The sequence below is a fragment of the Poecilia latipinna genome, unplaced genomic scaffold, assembly GCF_001443285.1.
Source record: "Poecilia latipinna isolate Pla-1442-1.1 unplaced genomic scaffold, P_latipinna-1.0 Scaffold1287, whole genome shotgun sequence".
Classification (NCBI taxonomy): Eukaryota; Metazoa; Chordata; class Actinopteri; order Cyprinodontiformes; family Poeciliidae; genus Poecilia; species Poecilia latipinna.
The window spans coordinates 98,793-114,796 of record NW_015113903.1 but is presented as its reverse complement, the minus strand read 5'-3'; the positions used below and the strand labels follow the sequence as shown (position 1 = coordinate 114,796).

Genomic DNA, 16,004 nt, shown 5'->3' with positions numbered 1-16,004 from the left:
GTTCAGGAACTGTGGGATAAAACCACACAGCCACAAACCTGGTGATGCGTTCAGGAACTGTGGGATAAAACCACACAGCCACAAACCTGGTGATGCGTTCAGGGACTGTGGGATAAAACCCTGCTGCCGATCTACATGCAGTCACCACCCAGTCAGAGGCTGGAAGCTCCTGTTTCCTGTGGGCAGTGAATGCACCCAGAGCTGTCAGCAGAACCAGCAGACCGGCTGACAGCAGTGAGGCGTTCAGGTGACTCACATCGCCATCAGACTTCTGAATCACGCTGCTGAGCTTCGGCCCAGTAGGTCAGAACCTGACCCGACCAGCAGGTCCATATGGGCCGACCCAGTTCTGAAACATCTGCAGGCCGGTTCCAGGTCACCTGGATGACATCACAGGTCACATGATCTGCTTCTGGGCCCACCTCCAGGTTCTGTCCAGGTCCGGTTTGGGCTTCATCGCATCAGAACCTGTCAGAACCGGCCTCCAGCTCCTGCAGCTGATTTAGCGGTGAAACATTTGAACACCATGCATGACCTCTGACCCTCCACCTGGAAAACCCCTCAGGAGTTGGTTGTCATGACAACGTGATGACTGAAGGCTCAGGATTTAACTACCACAGATTATTGATATGTTGACCAGATTATTGACCATTAATCTGAAGAACCGGGTCGGTTCCAGCAGGAGAGTTCAGCCCAGAAGGTTCTGAAAGGTTCTGGGGAACTAAAGCTTCTGGACCGAGCAGAAAGGTTCTGGGGATTCTGGCCTGGAGGTCAACACCTGACCCGGTTCTCAGTCTGACTCAAACTGCTCCAACAGAACCTGAACACTGGTTCTGACCCAAAAACTCCTTCAACTTTACAGGGAAAACCCAACAGGTTCTGGGACTCCACCGTGGTTCTGTTCTGGCTGAGCAACCTTCAGGACGGGTTCGGAAAAGTTCGGCCTCAGAAACTGGATCCTGGCTCGGCTCAGGACCAGCTGGGTCTATTTTTAGAGAACCGGTTTCAGGGTCAAACCTCCATTTAGTCCAGCTGCTGCGGGTTCTGACCCTCCTGGACCGGACCGTGTCCCGGTACCGGCCCCCGTCCCCTGGGTGAGTTCTGCTTACCGTAAACCCGGAGCCATCCCTGCTGCTGGGACACGGAGTCCCCCAGGATCCGGTCCACCAGCGGATCCAGGAGACCCAGTCCGCCCTGGAGGGAGTCCAGGTCTGCCGGTACCGAGTCCGGCTCCATGTCCGCCAAGGAAACTTGCGGTCCCGGGGGGAGAGGCTTCGGAGGGGCGCGTATGGCCGGCAGGAGTGTGTGAAAGTGGGATAAAGTGAGAGTGAGATCCCGCATGGAGGCTCCGGGGCTCCGGCCGCCCCGCTGCTCCCTGCAGGCCGCTAGCTGCTCCCGCTGCCGCCGGCGGCGCTCCGGCTGGCCCCCCGGTCCTGCCTCATGGCTCCAGTTCTGGGAAAAACGGTCCAAACTTCAACTAAAGCTCCAGAAACAGGAAGCTGGGAACCTCCCCTGTCCTTCCCGCTGAGTTACCCCCCACAGTCCGGCAGAGGGAGCGCAGAAAGCGGCGGGAAGTCCGGGATCCAGGCGGAGGACGGAGAGTCTCCGGCGGGCTGCAGGTCTGAGCTGCTGCCGCTCCACGGGAGCGCGCAGGGCAGCGGGGCTGCGCCGCGACGTGCCAGTCCCCGCGGGAGCGCGCAGGGAGATCCGGGAGGAAGAGGAGGAAGTCCAGGACCTGAAGCCATGTTTCCTGATGAAGGCCGACCAGAACCAGAGAGTCAGGGTCGAAACGGGACAACCCAGATACAACTGTAGTTATTATTATTATTATTATTAAGTCTGAGGTGACCTTAAAGGTCCAAATCTTTAGCGTTTTAACAAAATTAGTGTGAATTGTCAGATTGTATTTTCAGTTCTGTTGTTCATTTATTCATCCAACTCATCCTCTGCAGTCAGAGCTGACCTGATCCTGAAACAGTCTGCAGCAGATGATTAAACCAGTTTGTCAGATATGGAAGGACCCAGAAGGTTCTTTGGTTCTGGAGCATGAAGACTTTTCAGGGTCAGAGGTCACGTTGTAAATGGAGATGAAGAAGTCTAAACCGGGAAGCTTCTGAAGGAAGGATTCATCATCATCACAGATTAAAAAATGCTTCATCCTAAAAACTGAAATGTTCTCATAACTGAAATAATCCAAGTATCTTCAGTCATCATGGTGCTGAGGGCAGGAAGGATCTCCACCAGCAGTCAGTGTTTCAGTGACATGTGAAGGGGCCTCTGACTGAAGACTGTTGCTTTATGACATGCTAACAGCTCAACATCCAGAGATAAGATTTCACAGTAACATCAGATGCTGGCAGCTCTGCTAATCCACCACCTTTGCTTCTGCCGCTCCTCTAAATCTCTGTCAGGCCAGAAAGATGTTGGAATCTGGGACATGATCCCTGATGGATGGAAGAGATGGCTTTACCTTCCTCCTTTTCCTGGGATCTGGGGTCAAAGGTCAGGAATTATTAGAGCTTTTCAGATGCTAACAGCTGCTCCCGGTTGTGAAAACAATACCACATTGCCACGGTTACGCATCATCACTACTGTCTGAAAACAGAAAGCATCCAGAACCAGTCAGAACCAGCAGAGCTGCTCAGACCGGCGCCGTTCTGAAACCTGAAGCAGAGATCGAAGCTTCCTGTCGGGCGCAGCGTTCTGCATGTTCTCCTTGGTTCTCTCCAGGGTCGTCAGTTCACCTACCGACTCCCAGCGGGTCCTTCACGACTCCGGAAGAGTCGGGTCATGGTTCCGTTTCTGGTCCACTTTGTGCTTCTGTCAGAACAGCTCCTACAGTTAGTCCAGATTGAGGAATTTCTTTATTCATCTTGTCTTTTTGTCTTGCGTTTGGTTCAGTGGATTTGGTCTCAGTTTTCTCAGGTAGTTTTCTTATTGTGGACCTTTTTTCTCTGTGATTTGATGTCTATTTTGATCCTTTCTCTGGTTCTGGTTCTGACCCAGTCTGTATGAACCAGCGCTCTGTACCTCTCAGGGTTCGGGCAGAGCAGGTCCAACTCCATCGGAACCTGACTGGTGCTCTGCAGGCAGCGCTCTGCCTCCCCCTGCTGGTCCTTGTTGGTACCGCAGTATTCTATCAGTTCGGGTTCGGCTGAAGTGGTGAAACTCCATAAAAGTTTCCAGTTCTTCTGAACTCTGAGGAAGAACCGTTCAGATGAATAATTCAGTTTCAATCAATGTGAACTGAACTCTGAACCGGTTCTTCTGGGGAATCAGTTCTCTACACAGAAATGCTGCGATACCTGCACGTTTAGGCGTTCAAATGTCAAAATACTAAAATAACAATAATAATCATATTTCTTAGTTACTTTTAAATGCTTTGTGCATCATTTATAAGTGCATTAGTGCAGAGTCGTGTCTTACCTAGCTAGTTGGTTAGCATAGCCCTCACTGCGGCCAGGTCAGTCTCCTCATCTTCCTCCTGCTTCATCTTCCTCCTGCTTCATCTTCCTCCACGCTTTGCTCCACGGGACAAAAAGATTTGCTGTAACTTTTAGAAAGAAATATTCAGACGGTTCATTGCGGCTGGTTGTGAGTTCATGCCCCGGTAAGACAGACTGATTCGCTCGGCCTCCTGCTGCTGCCGGAGCTTCAACGCTCCGTGGTTTAATGGCACAATAGGAAGACTTTTTGGTCAAATAAATATTAATAATAATAATAAAAGATGCCCTTTGGCATTTTGATTATTGTTAATTTTGTTAAACTGGCGCTGTTGCAATGTAATGTGATTTCTCGCATTTCTTTTTAGCGTAATTTATGTAAATTTTATTTATGACCCACATTAGTGTACAACTGATTTCTAATTTAGTTGTGGTGTTTTTATTGTGTATATATATTAATTAAAAATGCCCTTTGGTCTTTTGAAAGATATGAATTTTAAAGCGGAAATGCTTCTTCTTCTCCTTGAGTTTTATTTGGGGTGGAAAACATTACCGCCCCCTACCGGTAAGGAGCGTGGACCCCGTGACAAAAACAAATAAAATAATAAAAGCAATAATAAAAAACATAACCTGATCTCTTCTGCTTCCTGAATCGTCCTAAAATAAATCAACCATGTCCAATTTCATTTTCATATGACAAAGATTCATAACTTGTTTTGTGGGCAAAAATACCCATCATGTCTGAGGCTCAACAGAGAAGATCCAGAAAAAGTTCTGAAAATATTCTGCTGATGTTGCTTCTCTATGCAGTCAGTGAGGAGAACCAGGAGCTCCACCAAAGCACATCCTCCGTCTGATCGTATCTAGTCTGCAGAATGTCTAGACTTCTATACGTTAAAATCTGGCTTTGAAATGTCCAGCTGGTCAGTTGAACAGTTTGTCTCGTTTGTCCACAGGAGGAACAGCCACTGACATGACAGGAGTGAAACCTGAAAGAAAGTCGACTCAGATACAAAGCAAGTCCTGTAGTAGTTGGTTTTTATTACTGAAATGTTAGGTTTGGGTTTACAGGCAGGCGTAAACAGAGATGGAAACATAGAAATCCTGCAGGCTGAGCAGCAGCAACATGGCCACCAACATGAAGAACGACAGCAGATCTCACCACAAACAGCCCATATAACTTAAAATACTGATTACAGAGCTGGAGCTGCACAGGCTGCAGGCACCACAGGCGAGTCGCTGAAACAGACGGCATGAGGACATTCTGGGGTCTGGTGGTCCAGGATCCATCTGTGTGAATTTAAAAACTTTGCTGAAGTACCAACAGCGGTCCTTTAAGGCGCGAACCGACTCGTCCTGCCTGACGAAGGGCTCAAACCTCCTGAAAACCCACAAAGAATCAACACAAACAGTAATGGTGAAAGGCAACAGCTCTCAGCCCTGTATACAAGCAAGCAGAGATAATAATTATAACAATTAGAATAATAACATACACAGACGTTATGATAGAGGATATATTTTCACCTGGAGGTTTCAGTTGATTGATTGTGATCAGACATAATGGGGTAAAATCAGCCAATCACTTATTTACACGCATAATAATAAACTCCTCGCTCTAACTCATAATAAAAAACATTCACTCAAAAATAAAACATTTGTAATAATTATTAGCACCAGTGTATCAGATAAAACTCTCGCTACGCAGAATGTACAAAGTTGCATAGTGTTTGGATGTGGAGACAAAGGTGAGGTGCTGCAGAGTGGGAACGCACCCATGAGCCGAAGCTGCCAAAGTCCAGAAGAGGTCACTCAGGGGTCGGAACGGGATTTTACACACAAAGACAATCCAACAGGGGATCCGTCACGTTCCAACATTAGCAAAACATTTTATCTGGTAACCAGGAAGCTTCAGATCGTTTGGTACAAATCATCTCTTCTCAGAGGTTTCCACCACAGACAGAACTCCTGATTCCCCCCACAGGTTCTCATCTTCCTCCTACTGAGGAAGAGCAGCCCAGGCTTTCTGAAGTCCAGGACTTTCTTCAGACTTTGTCCTGGAACATGCTAGCAGCTAGCTGGAAACCGTCTGTCCAACCTGGGCTGCATCCATGATGCTAATGAATACACAGAACCAAACAGGCTTTCAGAGTCCGAAGTTACGCTGTTCAACCTGAGCCGACAAAAGTTAGCTAAGCTAGCATGCTAAGGCTAACAAAGTTAACTAGCAAGCTGTTCAAAAGCAGAGATGTCTCTTTGCTATAGATAGGAGGTTAGCATGTTAGTTTTGATTAATTGTGAAAAAGTGATGCTACAAAGTGAAGCTAATCGCCTCCTTTGACAGCACTGAAGAAATGAAAGTTACATTTAAATTTAACACTAGAATTGTCAAAAAAAAAAAACGTAGTGTTCACCCTAACATGATAACCAGCTGTTTGACAAGCTAACATGAAAACCTAGCTTGCCAGCATTAACCTCTCCAAACTAATACAAATGTTTCATTGCTAATTATTGTGACAAATAAAAGTGATATTTAAATATTACTTTTAGAAAATCAGCAGCTGGAATCAGTAAAACGTTACTACACTTAAAAAATGAGCAAAAGCCAAATAAGAAACTCTGTAAGACCTTCACAAAACCTGGAGACCTGCTGCTAAGATGGCTTTGATTAAAAGGTTTGGCAGGATAAGTTAGTCCAAAGTGATGCAAACCAGACCATGGCTTTAATTTTAGGTATTGCTGTTTATCTAGAGCCAACCTTTGAAATGTTTCACTATGAAAACAAACATTAACTTTTACTTATTGTGGTCAATAAACGGATTTGGGGCCTGAACCACTGAAGCTGCTTGTGGGACGTTTTGTTTCTGTCTGTGACGGAAAACGGCCATTTCTACTTCCCAAAGAATTCACAGCTTCTATCAAGGCTTAAATGTGGGAAATTGTAAATGAGAAGGAGTTTGGGTTTGGTTTTATCTGTCTGGGACTTTGGCAGCTTCCCGCACAGCAGTTTATGTGACTTTACAAAACACTGCCACCTGCTGGAGGTGTGAATACTGCAGAAGAGAGGATTAGAAATATTTTCCCTGCTGTCTGTATCGAGAGCGTAGCTTCGGGAGGAGGATCTGAGAATTCCTTCACGTGTTCTGAAATGTTGAAGACAAAAATATGGCGAGGCGCCAATGGGCTGCAGTCACATTGGGTTTATGGTTCTGGTTGTCTCTCCGAGGTTCGTCCACCTCGCTGCCCAGCGCCCCTGCACCGCGGAGGTCACTGTAACGACACCGACGTCACCAGCAACTGCCTCTCTACTGGGCGCGGCTGAAATGTTGGCAAAGAAAGAACTGTTTTGGTAAAAGTCGGCATGCTTGCCGGAGTGTTAGATGTGAGCGTGGGAGGAAACGGGGCGGATGGACGATGTGGGCGGGGTTAAGGCTGCTCCAGCGACGGCGTGTTGAAGCAGCCTTCGGGTAACGCCGCCTTGATGTCGTTCAGGTTGTTGATGTCGCTGCGGATCTCTCGGATCTGCCGGTCATAGTCGTCGATCATCTGCTTCTGTGTGCTCGCCACATCATTCAGTTCCCTGAGCTTCTTGTCCAGCTCGCTGCCGGCCATCTTGTCCTTGGCACGCTTCAGAGACTCATCAATCTGGTTCAGTTTGCTAAGATCCACTTTATCAATGTTTCCTGCAGAAACGCGTGACAGTTAGTTTGAGTCACAGCTAATGTCGACATCGAGAGACGAGTTCTGGACCTACCCAGCTGATCCATTAGATCTGTGATGATCTTCAGGACCGTCTTCACCGTACTCTTGGCCTTGCGAGCGTTGTCCTCAGCCTGTTTGGCGTTATCCGATGCCTGCAGGACAGATCAATCCCATCGACTATCAGCAATGCTTTTGTTAAACAGTTTGAAACTTCCTCATGGACCAGAGGATCAGTTCGTACCATGGAAGCCATCATCATGTCGCTGTCAGCCTCAGCCTTCTTCTTCTTCAGCTCCTCCTCCGCGGCGCTCAGCTGATCCATCATGTCATCAACATCTTTGTCCAGCTTGTTTGTGTCCTGCAGTGCCTTCTCTGCTTCCTCTTTAGTCCTAGCCGAGCCCTGCCAGGACACGATGTGAGGAGACGGTGAGCGGATGAAGAGGATCAGACCACTCATCGACCAGCAGGGGGCGCCTCGTTACCTTCTGAACGTTGCCTGCAATCTTCTCAGCCTCTTCGGCCTTCCTCTTGGCTTCCCCAGCATCACTGGCAGCATTACCAAGCGCCTCCTTCGCCTGCCGGGTCTTCTCGTTGGCGGCCATTATGGTGGCATTGATGATAGGGATCTTCTTCATGGCTTCCTCTGCTGCTGTCTTGTTGTCGTTGACCCTCCTGTCAAAGTCTGGAACAAGTTTGGAAATAACCCTCAGATTAAAATGATTTAGAAGGAAAACATTTAAAATAAGTGGAAAACTAAAGCAACGTTGTCTCCACATTTAACTTCCTGCAACAGTGCATCAACATCCTTTCGAACTTGTTTTATCTAGACTCTGCATTGATTAAGATTTTTTAATGCACAGATTGAGAACACATAAAGAATCCCCAAAATCTTCTTGTGAAAATGGTGATTATTTTTTCCAGTAAACAGAAAGATTTTTCACAGCATTGCAACAGTTTGCATGAAGCAGCCTCACAGCCTGTGCCACTGGTCTCATCTCCAAGAGCATTTCAGGTGAACACCAGGTTTGGATCTTGGTGCTGCGACTGAAAACGGGGGCAGTTACCTCGGAGGTCCTCCAGGATGCTCTCTGCTTCTCTGAAAGTTGACTGGCCTTTCTTCGCCGCCTCCTCGGCCAGAGCTTTAGCGGCATCGGCTCGGGCCAGCAGCTGATCTGCAGTCTGTGGAACAGAAGCAGGTTGAATGGCTGGTGTTAAGTGGCTCAGCCAGAGGAGACTCTGTCATAACCTGAACTCACCTGCTGCTCACTCTTCCCTTTCTCCAGCAGCTTCCGGACCTCCAGCTCTTTGGGCTTCAGGTCGTCTCGCAGCTCGTTGTACTCCCGTTCCGTCTTGTCAATCAGGTTGTCCAGATCAGACGCCTCCTTCTTAATCTTTTTGGCATCATCCTGAGAACAGACGCATCATTAATAAGTTTGATTCCTTGAGCAACGCATGTCTGTTTTACCTTGCTAACATTTACCTCCAGTGTCTTGGTGTCAAACGGCGGGAGGCTGGTCAGGTTGGCAAACAGCTTCAGAGCTTTGTTCCCGGCGTCCTCTGCCTCCGCCTGCACCTTGTTGGCCTGTTGCTCCAGATCCTTGGCCCGGTCCTTCGCCTCGTTGTACCTGAAAGGGGGGAGGAGAAGTCAGAAACTCAGGGAGTTCTAAATCTGTTGGAAACTCATTGCCTCGAAGTCCAAAACTTCAAACAGACTTTACACACAAGGACACCAAACGTCAATTAAAAGACACAAACTGCAATAAAAAGCACAAAATAAACACAAACATTTTACAAGCAAAGACGTTGCATGAAGCAGCTAGAGAGGCAAATCAGAGATTCAAAAGTACTAAACCAACTGAACAAAAAGCCACAACACTGCCAGCAGGACACGGTCGTCTGTCCCTTTAAAACCGTTTTCATCCACACAAACTGAAATGTGACCTACATCTTGTTGAGCTTGTCAATCTCATCAGCCATCTTGCTCTCGCCGTCGATGGTCTTCAGCAGCAGGTTGTATGCTTTGGTTGACGTGTCGTTGGCATCTTTAGCAATCTTTTCGATCTGGTCAGCGTCCATCTTGTGCCTGTAGGAAACATTTCAACACATTTTGTCAAGATGACTTCAAAAGATTCTTTGAACTGTCATGGATGAATCCAGTTCATCTTCGGGTTTTGGATGAGTTCTTGGTGAGTCTTTCAGGTTCGCCAGTCAGAGCTGCAGGTATGAAGTCTTACTTGTCGGCGAGACGCCGAGCCTCCTCAGCCAGCAGCGTCATGTTGTTGGGTTCTCCAGAGCCATCAGTAGGTTTGACGTCCTGTGAATCACATCGGCTCAGTTACCTGCCACTGATCAGTCCATTACATATCAGGACAACACTGACTTCACTTACCACTTTGCTGATGGCATCCTTGGCCTTGGCCAGTTCCTGCCGAGCTCGGTCGATCAGTCTCTCGGCGTCTTGGACTCTGTCCCGCGCGCGGTCAGCCTGAGCGCTGGTGTCGTCCACCGTGTTGCGGATGCTCTGCAGTCGGTTCCACTGGGTGGTCAGGGTGATGTTCAGGACGTTCAGACGGTCCAGCAGACCTCGGTCTGCATCTGCAAGGACCCAGGCGGTACATTAGCGCACCTTTATGCTGTTTATTAAAACATCTTCTGGTCCTCACATTGTTCTGTGTGTGGCAGTTTTACCTTTGCTATTCTGAGCCTCTTCCAGCAGCTCCATGATGACCTTCTCTGCCTCCTTCAATCGATCCTCAAAGGCCTTATCACTGACCGTGTCCTGGCCGGAGCCGAGGTTATCTATCAGAGTCTGGAGTTCTTGGAGCTTCTGTCTCTGCTGGTTCACCTGGACACCATTTTAGAAACCATTTCAGTTTGGAAAGGTCATGTGAAGGAGCGAAGCTCTGATCAACGACTCCTCACCTTGTCTCGGACCAGACCGTAGCAGGACGGACACTGCTGGCAGCCTGGCACTGACCGGTTGTAGAAATAATTCTCCTCACACATATCACATCGAGCTCCAACGAAGCCGGGTCGACATTCGCACCGGCCGTCTTCCTTACACTGACCGGACAGAGAACCTTCAGGGTCGCAGTCACACGCTGAGCAGGAAACAGAAAGTTTATTCATATTTCACGCCTTTATTGATCTGCAGCTCTAGAATAACTAAAACTATGATAAATATTTAATCTCCTTTCTCCTTGGATCTGTCCCTTGGAACGAATACTGCAGGGTTTTTGTGTCGTATTTATGCTGCAAAACCCAACTGTAAGGTTAAAGTAAGTCACAAGTGAAAGTAACTTGTTTGGTTTTGTCCTCACGTTTGCAGCCAGATGAGCTGAAGCCGAAAAAGTTGACCTCACAGCGGTCACAGTGCTGGCCGGCGACGCCGGGTTGGCACTCGCATTGTCCTGAGTCAATGTCACAGTCGCCACTGGTGGAGCCGATTGGGTTGCAGTTACACCTGTGGACAGGTGCAGACAAACTGGTTTGTAACTTCCAACCCTGATGAGTTTAGCCACGATCAACGACATGAAATGACTTTATGTAATGGCTCCACGGTGAAGGATGAATGAACAGTGAAGGTCTGAAACGTGGAGGGGAACTCACTCCTCGCAGCCACTGCCGCTCTGCAGGTTGAAGAATCCCAGCTGGCAGGCGCTGCAGTCGCGTCCGTCCACGTTAGGCAGACACTGACACTGACCGGTGACCGGAGAACAGCTGGTCTGCTGATCCACGGTGCCCAGCGGAGAGCAGGAGCAGGCTGATGAAAAACACCGACAGGAAACACCAAGAGCTGAATTTCCAATGAAAAGCTCGATTCTGTGAACCAAGACGAGTCCAAACTGGTTATCTCTAAACTGTGTAAAGAACTGAGGCTACAGCCTGTCAGACGCTGGACAGGCAGTAAAATACGAGTACACTGCAGGTTAGTGTCAGTCAGTAGCTGTGAATAAAACCCGTTACTGGTCTTCCATGGGTCGATGTGAACGGAGGCTCACCTGCACACTTCTCAGCAGGGTTGGAGGCATGCGGGTCTCCGAAGAAGCCCGCCTTGCAGCGGTCGCAGAAGAAGCCGTCGGTGTTGTAGATGCACTTGAGGCATTCTCCCGTCTCGCGGTTGCAGTTGCCGACGGCGTTGGGGTCGATGTTACTGCTGCACTGGCAGGAGCGGCAGGGCCGGGCCGGCCCGTTCTGACCCAGAGGGTCCCCAAAGAACCCGTCGTCGCAGAGCTCACAGCGCTTTCCTGCACACAGGTGAGGTGTTGCATGTTGATGTCTACTTCTACTGATCTTAATGTTTCAAAAACATGTCAAAGCTTAGTTTGTATATTTTCAGATAATCTCTTGGAAGAACCACGGCGCTGCCTGGTCCAGGCCTCTGTGGTACCTGTGGTTCCAGCAGGACAGTTGGTGCAAACCACTTCTCTGGTTTTGGGGACGACAGCGCAGGTGGCTCCGCTGGGGCAGGGGCACGGCCGGCAGTCGTCCGCCGTGCCCTGGGTGGCGTCGCCATAGAAACCGTCCTGGCAGCGCTCGCAGCTCAACCCGGCAGTGTTGTCCTGGCAGAGACAGGCTCCTGGACAGGAGACAGAGACAGGAGACGTTTTCACCTGCTGACCGACAGATGACCACCGAAAGAACTGGGAATAAAACACTTTATCTACAGAAAGGTCAACATTCCAGAACCAGAACCACACGAGACTGACCAACCAGAACCATCACAAAGTCTGGGCCGAGGAAAAAACAAAAAAAATCTAGTTAACCAGTAACAAACCAGTCTTAAACTGGAGCCACTGGAAACTAGTTAGAGAAGCAAAGCAGAACCCAGGGTGGGTCCAGTCAGAACCTCAAGGAACCAGTTAGGAACGAGCCCACGGTTCTGTCTAAACCCTGAAAACGACCAAAGTCACTGTGACCATCAAACCGTCTTCTCCCAGTGTTCCCAGTCTTACCAGTATCAGGGTTGCAGGCGTCGCTGTGTCCATGGCAGTTGCAGACTTCACAGGAACTGAAGGGTCCGAGCTCCCGCTGGGCGCGGCGGTATCCCAGGGTGCACTGCTCACAGTGCTGACCCTGGTAACCCGGCGGACAGGTGCACTGCTCCACCCAGCGGGCCGGCACTCCTGGGCCCCGCCTCGCCGTCACCAGGGAGACGTTGTCCAGGTAACCAGCACCTGCAGACAGACCCAGGTTTATGTGTCTGGAGGAGGGAAGGTGATGGAGGTGTCGGGAGATGCCTACTCCGCTCGCTGTAGGTGCCCCGGATCTTGATGGCCGTCAGGTTGTGGAGAAGTTTCTGGAAGTCTGAGTCACTGATGGTGGGTCTCCAGGGGTAGCCTGGCTGTTCGTGGAGCCTGAACCAGAACCAGAACCAGAACGGTTTGATTTATTCAGGACCAACAGAGAGCTGAGGAATCTTCTCTGATCAGGAATGCCTCATCCCACCTGAACACAAAGGTCTGCATGTTCTCGTTGGGGTAGGCGTTGCCCTGGGCGATGAGCGGGACGGCCAGCCTCATGTCGGCCCCCTCCAGGATCAGATCCTCGGCCGACAGCCGAGCATCCCGCCGCTCCACTCGGAAGGTCATGCTCAGGTTTTGTCCATAACTCAGCATCTGATTCCTCAAGAACTTCTCTGTGGAGCAGAAAACACCAGTGGTGAGTCTCTGAGGGGAACCGGAGGGTCCGGAACGGCTCAGGTTCGGTACCTGGGGCCACCAGGTACAGCGGCTGGTAGTCTTCAGACATCAAGGACACTTCCTGTCCGGTGGGGGACCACTGGACAGAGACGGTGGATCCGTCCCGCGTCTGGCCGCTCCACTCCTCTGTACCTGCAAACAGGAACAGGAAGTCAGAAACTAGAGGGGGAGCATGCCCAGAGTTTGGGCTGCAGGCGGAGTTCACCTCTGTCGAAGGTGGAGCTGATGGTGTGGACGCTGTAGCCTTCGGCGCTGTCGCACACAGACGAGTGCTGGAAGCAGAAACAGGCCGTGCAGCCCTGGGGGTTGTTGGGGTCCAAGTTGAAGTAACCTGGTTTACATCTGGAGGGACACACGGGTCGGTATAAAGAGTGTCTTAACGAGGAACCGGAACCTGAGTGCGGGCCTTACCTGTCGCAGCTGAAGCCCTCCACGTTGTCTTTACAGCGGCACTGACCCGTGTTGACGTCACACTCCTGGGTGCTGCCTGACGGCGAGCAGGTGCAAGGCCTGGCAGACAAGCACAGGGTTAAATTCACCCACAAAGCTCACAAAACGACCCCAAACTCAACGATGTGGCCAGCAGGTGGCGCTCAGATCAGATTCCTGCTTTTCAGAAACTATCTGAGCAGTTTCCCACTCTGTCATGTTTAAGGCAGTTTGTGTCCAGGTGACGTGAGGCGGCGGCGGCGGCGGCGTACCTGCAGCCGGCCTCGGTCAGGCTGTGGAACCCCGGCTGGCAGCGGTCGCACTTCTCCCCGGTTACTCCGGGTTTGCAGGCGCACACGCCTCTGGTGTTGCACTGAGGAGACTCAGAACCTGCAAACAAACAAACGTCTGCCGTCAGCCCGGTAACCTTTGACCTCCCAAAGAGAGTTAGGGTCAATGAAATACGCAGAGAGGCTGGAACAGAGCAGGAAAACCTCATTCCACCTGAGGACACGACCAGAAGGTTTTCAGGAACTTTCTCTGAGGAAGGATCCAATAAACTGACCACAAACACAGAGACATTCTCAACACCTAGAAGAAATACAAAACATGCACAAGAGCTAAAAGTGATGCAAACACAGAGCTGTTCCCACACAGCCATGAAAATATCAAAGAAACAAGTAAAGATGTAAAATATGCCAGAAAGGGACAAAACATCATCTTATAATCAACCATAAACATTTTAAACACAGACCTGACATGGATATAAAGAACATCCAGATAAAGATGATAAAACTCCCAGAGAAATGGGAAACATTCAGAAACAGAAGGAAAATGACCAGCAGGGGGCAGAAACACAGCTGGTGTCTTCAGGAAACCCTCAGTTCAGGTTTTTAAATCAAGTTTATGATCTTCATGTTTCACCGTTTGGTTTTATATTTATTTGCTGTCTCAGCCGTTTTGTGTGAATTTATAGTGCAGAGTTGATACAACAGTATCTGTTTCTCAGACTTTGCATCAATGCAGAAATGAACCTGTCAGATATGAGCGTAGCAGATTCATGCGCCCATAATTCATGTTTCACTCCCAGGATGAAAGGGTGAATTCTGTTGCAGCTGCCGGGACTCACCGATGGAGTTGCAGTTGCAGGGCAGGCAGCGGTTGCCGCTCTGGTCTCTGTGGTAGTTGTCGAGGCAGCGCTCACAGTTGGGCCCGTCGGTGTTGTCGGCGCAGTTCCTACAGTGACCTCCGTGACCCGTGGCCCGGTACAGCTCGGCGTCGAAGTAGCAGTCTGAGCTCTTCCTGTTACAGTCGCAGGCTGAAACACGGAAACAGCAACATTCCCTGAAAACACTGGTTGGAAAATGTTTAAAAAGTCAGAAACCCTGAAACAGAGACGACAGTCTGTCTTCATGTTGCTTCAATGTGGACCAGGTGTTTCCTGTTTCCTTGGCAGAAAAAAAATCAGTTTTAACAGGAATTTTTAATGTGGGTGAAGAAAAAAGAGACAAAACCTTAGCAGGCATCGGTCAGCGTCATAATGCTGGTCAGAAGGGTTAGGGTTAGCAGAAATGACGGCAGCGCTGCCACTGGTCGTTCCTGACTGAGGCCAAGTAAAGACACAGAGCTTTTACATCCCTGGGCAGGGTGCAGGTTTGTTAAGTCTCCAGTCTCTCATTCTCATGTCTTCACATTAAAACCAGCTTGTTGTTCCTAATCCACTGGTTTGGTGTTTCAGTCAAAACTCATCATTCTTCTGTTTTACTTCTATATTTTCTGTATAATTCTGGATCTTAGTTAGAAACTAAACGGCCTGAGTTCGTCACCGTAGCGAATGGTGATATCTGGATTTGGAAAAGTTTCCCTGACTCTCATGTTTCCTGCAGTGTGGGAGACTGAGCACCGCTTAGTCATGCATTAAACAGGAACTACAACTCCCACAATCCCCCAGAGGCCTGGCCAGCGTCCAGCACAGCTGTCCGCTCCCTGGCCGGTTTCAGCCGGTAACCGGTGACTCACGCAGACACTCGTTGGCGCTGTCGGCCGTCGCCCTCATCCACGGCCGGTCGTTGTAGAAAGCTTTGCACACGCCGCAGTCGACGCCCTCCGTGTTGTGTTTGCAGTCGCAGACCAGCCGGCCCCCGCTGTCCTTCACACACTCGCTGGCATGGCCGTTACACTTACACCTGACGACACACACACACACACACCTGTTACAGCTGGATGACACACCACTCAGCACATCACCTGACAAAGAAACAGCATTTCATCATCAGACGCCTCGTCTGAATGCAGCCTGTTGGTGTGAAATCTGTCATCAGACTGAAGTCTGTTCCGCTCGGTGATTGAAGGTTTGGCTCCAACAGGACGGCGCTTGTTCAGCCTCCACCTTCACCGATTGTCTCAGGGGTTTCCTGGCACAGAGCCGTGGAAAGTCTGACAGCACAACGAACTGAGAGCTTCAGAGAGACGGATCCCACAAACCTGAGCTCCACGTTTCTATCAACGTCTGTTTCACTGCTGAGACGGTCAGAGAAACGATGCAGCAACACAGACAGGCAGAAGATTCCTGATCAGAACGGATCAATAATCACAAGAAATACAAACAAACCAGGAGGAAAAACTCCATCCATCTCTTCATTCATCCATCTGTTCATCTGTCCATCCATCCATCTGTTCATCCATCCATCCATCCATCCATCTGTTCATCTGTTCATCCATCCATCCATCC

General features: G+C 49.6%; 2 protein-coding genes across 2 annotated transcripts in view; both read right to left on the bottom strand.

The window, feature by feature from the left end:
• Positions 1 to 1,605, bottom strand: part of rasal2 (RAS protein activator like 2) — an 83,789-nt gene extending 82,184 nt beyond the window's left edge. The window contains exon 1 of the mRNA XM_015054940.1: positions 1,110 to 1,605. Within this exon, the coding sequence (XP_014910426.1) occupies positions 1,110 to 1,341 (232 nt within the window). The 5' untranslated portion in view covers positions 1,342 to 1,605. The remainder of the gene's footprint in view (positions 1 to 1,109) is intronic.
• Positions 1,606 to 5,700: 4,095 nt separating this feature from the next.
• Positions 5,701 to 16,004, bottom strand: part of lamc1 (laminin, gamma 1) — a 70,962-nt gene continuing 60,658 nt past the window's right edge. The window contains exons 4-28 of the mRNA XM_015054958.1: positions 15,293 to 15,459; positions 14,403 to 14,591; positions 13,546 to 13,663; positions 13,256 to 13,354; positions 13,050 to 13,186; positions 12,854 to 12,976; positions 12,591 to 12,780; positions 12,387 to 12,499; positions 12,098 to 12,319; positions 11,533 to 11,721; positions 11,144 to 11,389; positions 10,752 to 10,905; positions 10,463 to 10,605; positions 10,065 to 10,243; positions 9,831 to 9,987; positions 9,532 to 9,737; positions 9,377 to 9,456; positions 9,088 to 9,225; positions 8,623 to 8,767; positions 8,399 to 8,548; positions 8,207 to 8,321; positions 7,625 to 7,824; positions 7,384 to 7,542; positions 7,195 to 7,294; positions 5,701 to 7,123 (exon numbers count right to left, since the gene is read on the bottom strand). Coding sequence (XP_014910444.1) covers positions 6,867 to 7,123; positions 7,195 to 7,294; positions 7,384 to 7,542; positions 7,625 to 7,824; positions 8,207 to 8,321; positions 8,399 to 8,548; positions 8,623 to 8,767; positions 9,088 to 9,225; positions 9,377 to 9,456; positions 9,532 to 9,737; positions 9,831 to 9,987; positions 10,065 to 10,243; positions 10,463 to 10,605; positions 10,752 to 10,905; positions 11,144 to 11,389; positions 11,533 to 11,721; positions 12,098 to 12,319; positions 12,387 to 12,499; positions 12,591 to 12,780; positions 12,854 to 12,976; positions 13,050 to 13,186; positions 13,256 to 13,354; positions 13,546 to 13,663; positions 14,403 to 14,591; positions 15,293 to 15,459 — 3,976 coding nt within the window. The 3' untranslated portion in view covers positions 5,701 to 6,866. The remainder of the gene's footprint in view (positions 7,124 to 7,194; positions 7,295 to 7,383; positions 7,543 to 7,624; positions 7,825 to 8,206; positions 8,322 to 8,398; positions 8,549 to 8,622; positions 8,768 to 9,087; positions 9,226 to 9,376; positions 9,457 to 9,531; positions 9,738 to 9,830; positions 9,988 to 10,064; positions 10,244 to 10,462; positions 10,606 to 10,751; positions 10,906 to 11,143; positions 11,390 to 11,532; positions 11,722 to 12,097; positions 12,320 to 12,386; positions 12,500 to 12,590; positions 12,781 to 12,853; positions 12,977 to 13,049; positions 13,187 to 13,255; positions 13,355 to 13,545; positions 13,664 to 14,402; positions 14,592 to 15,292; positions 15,460 to 16,004) is intronic.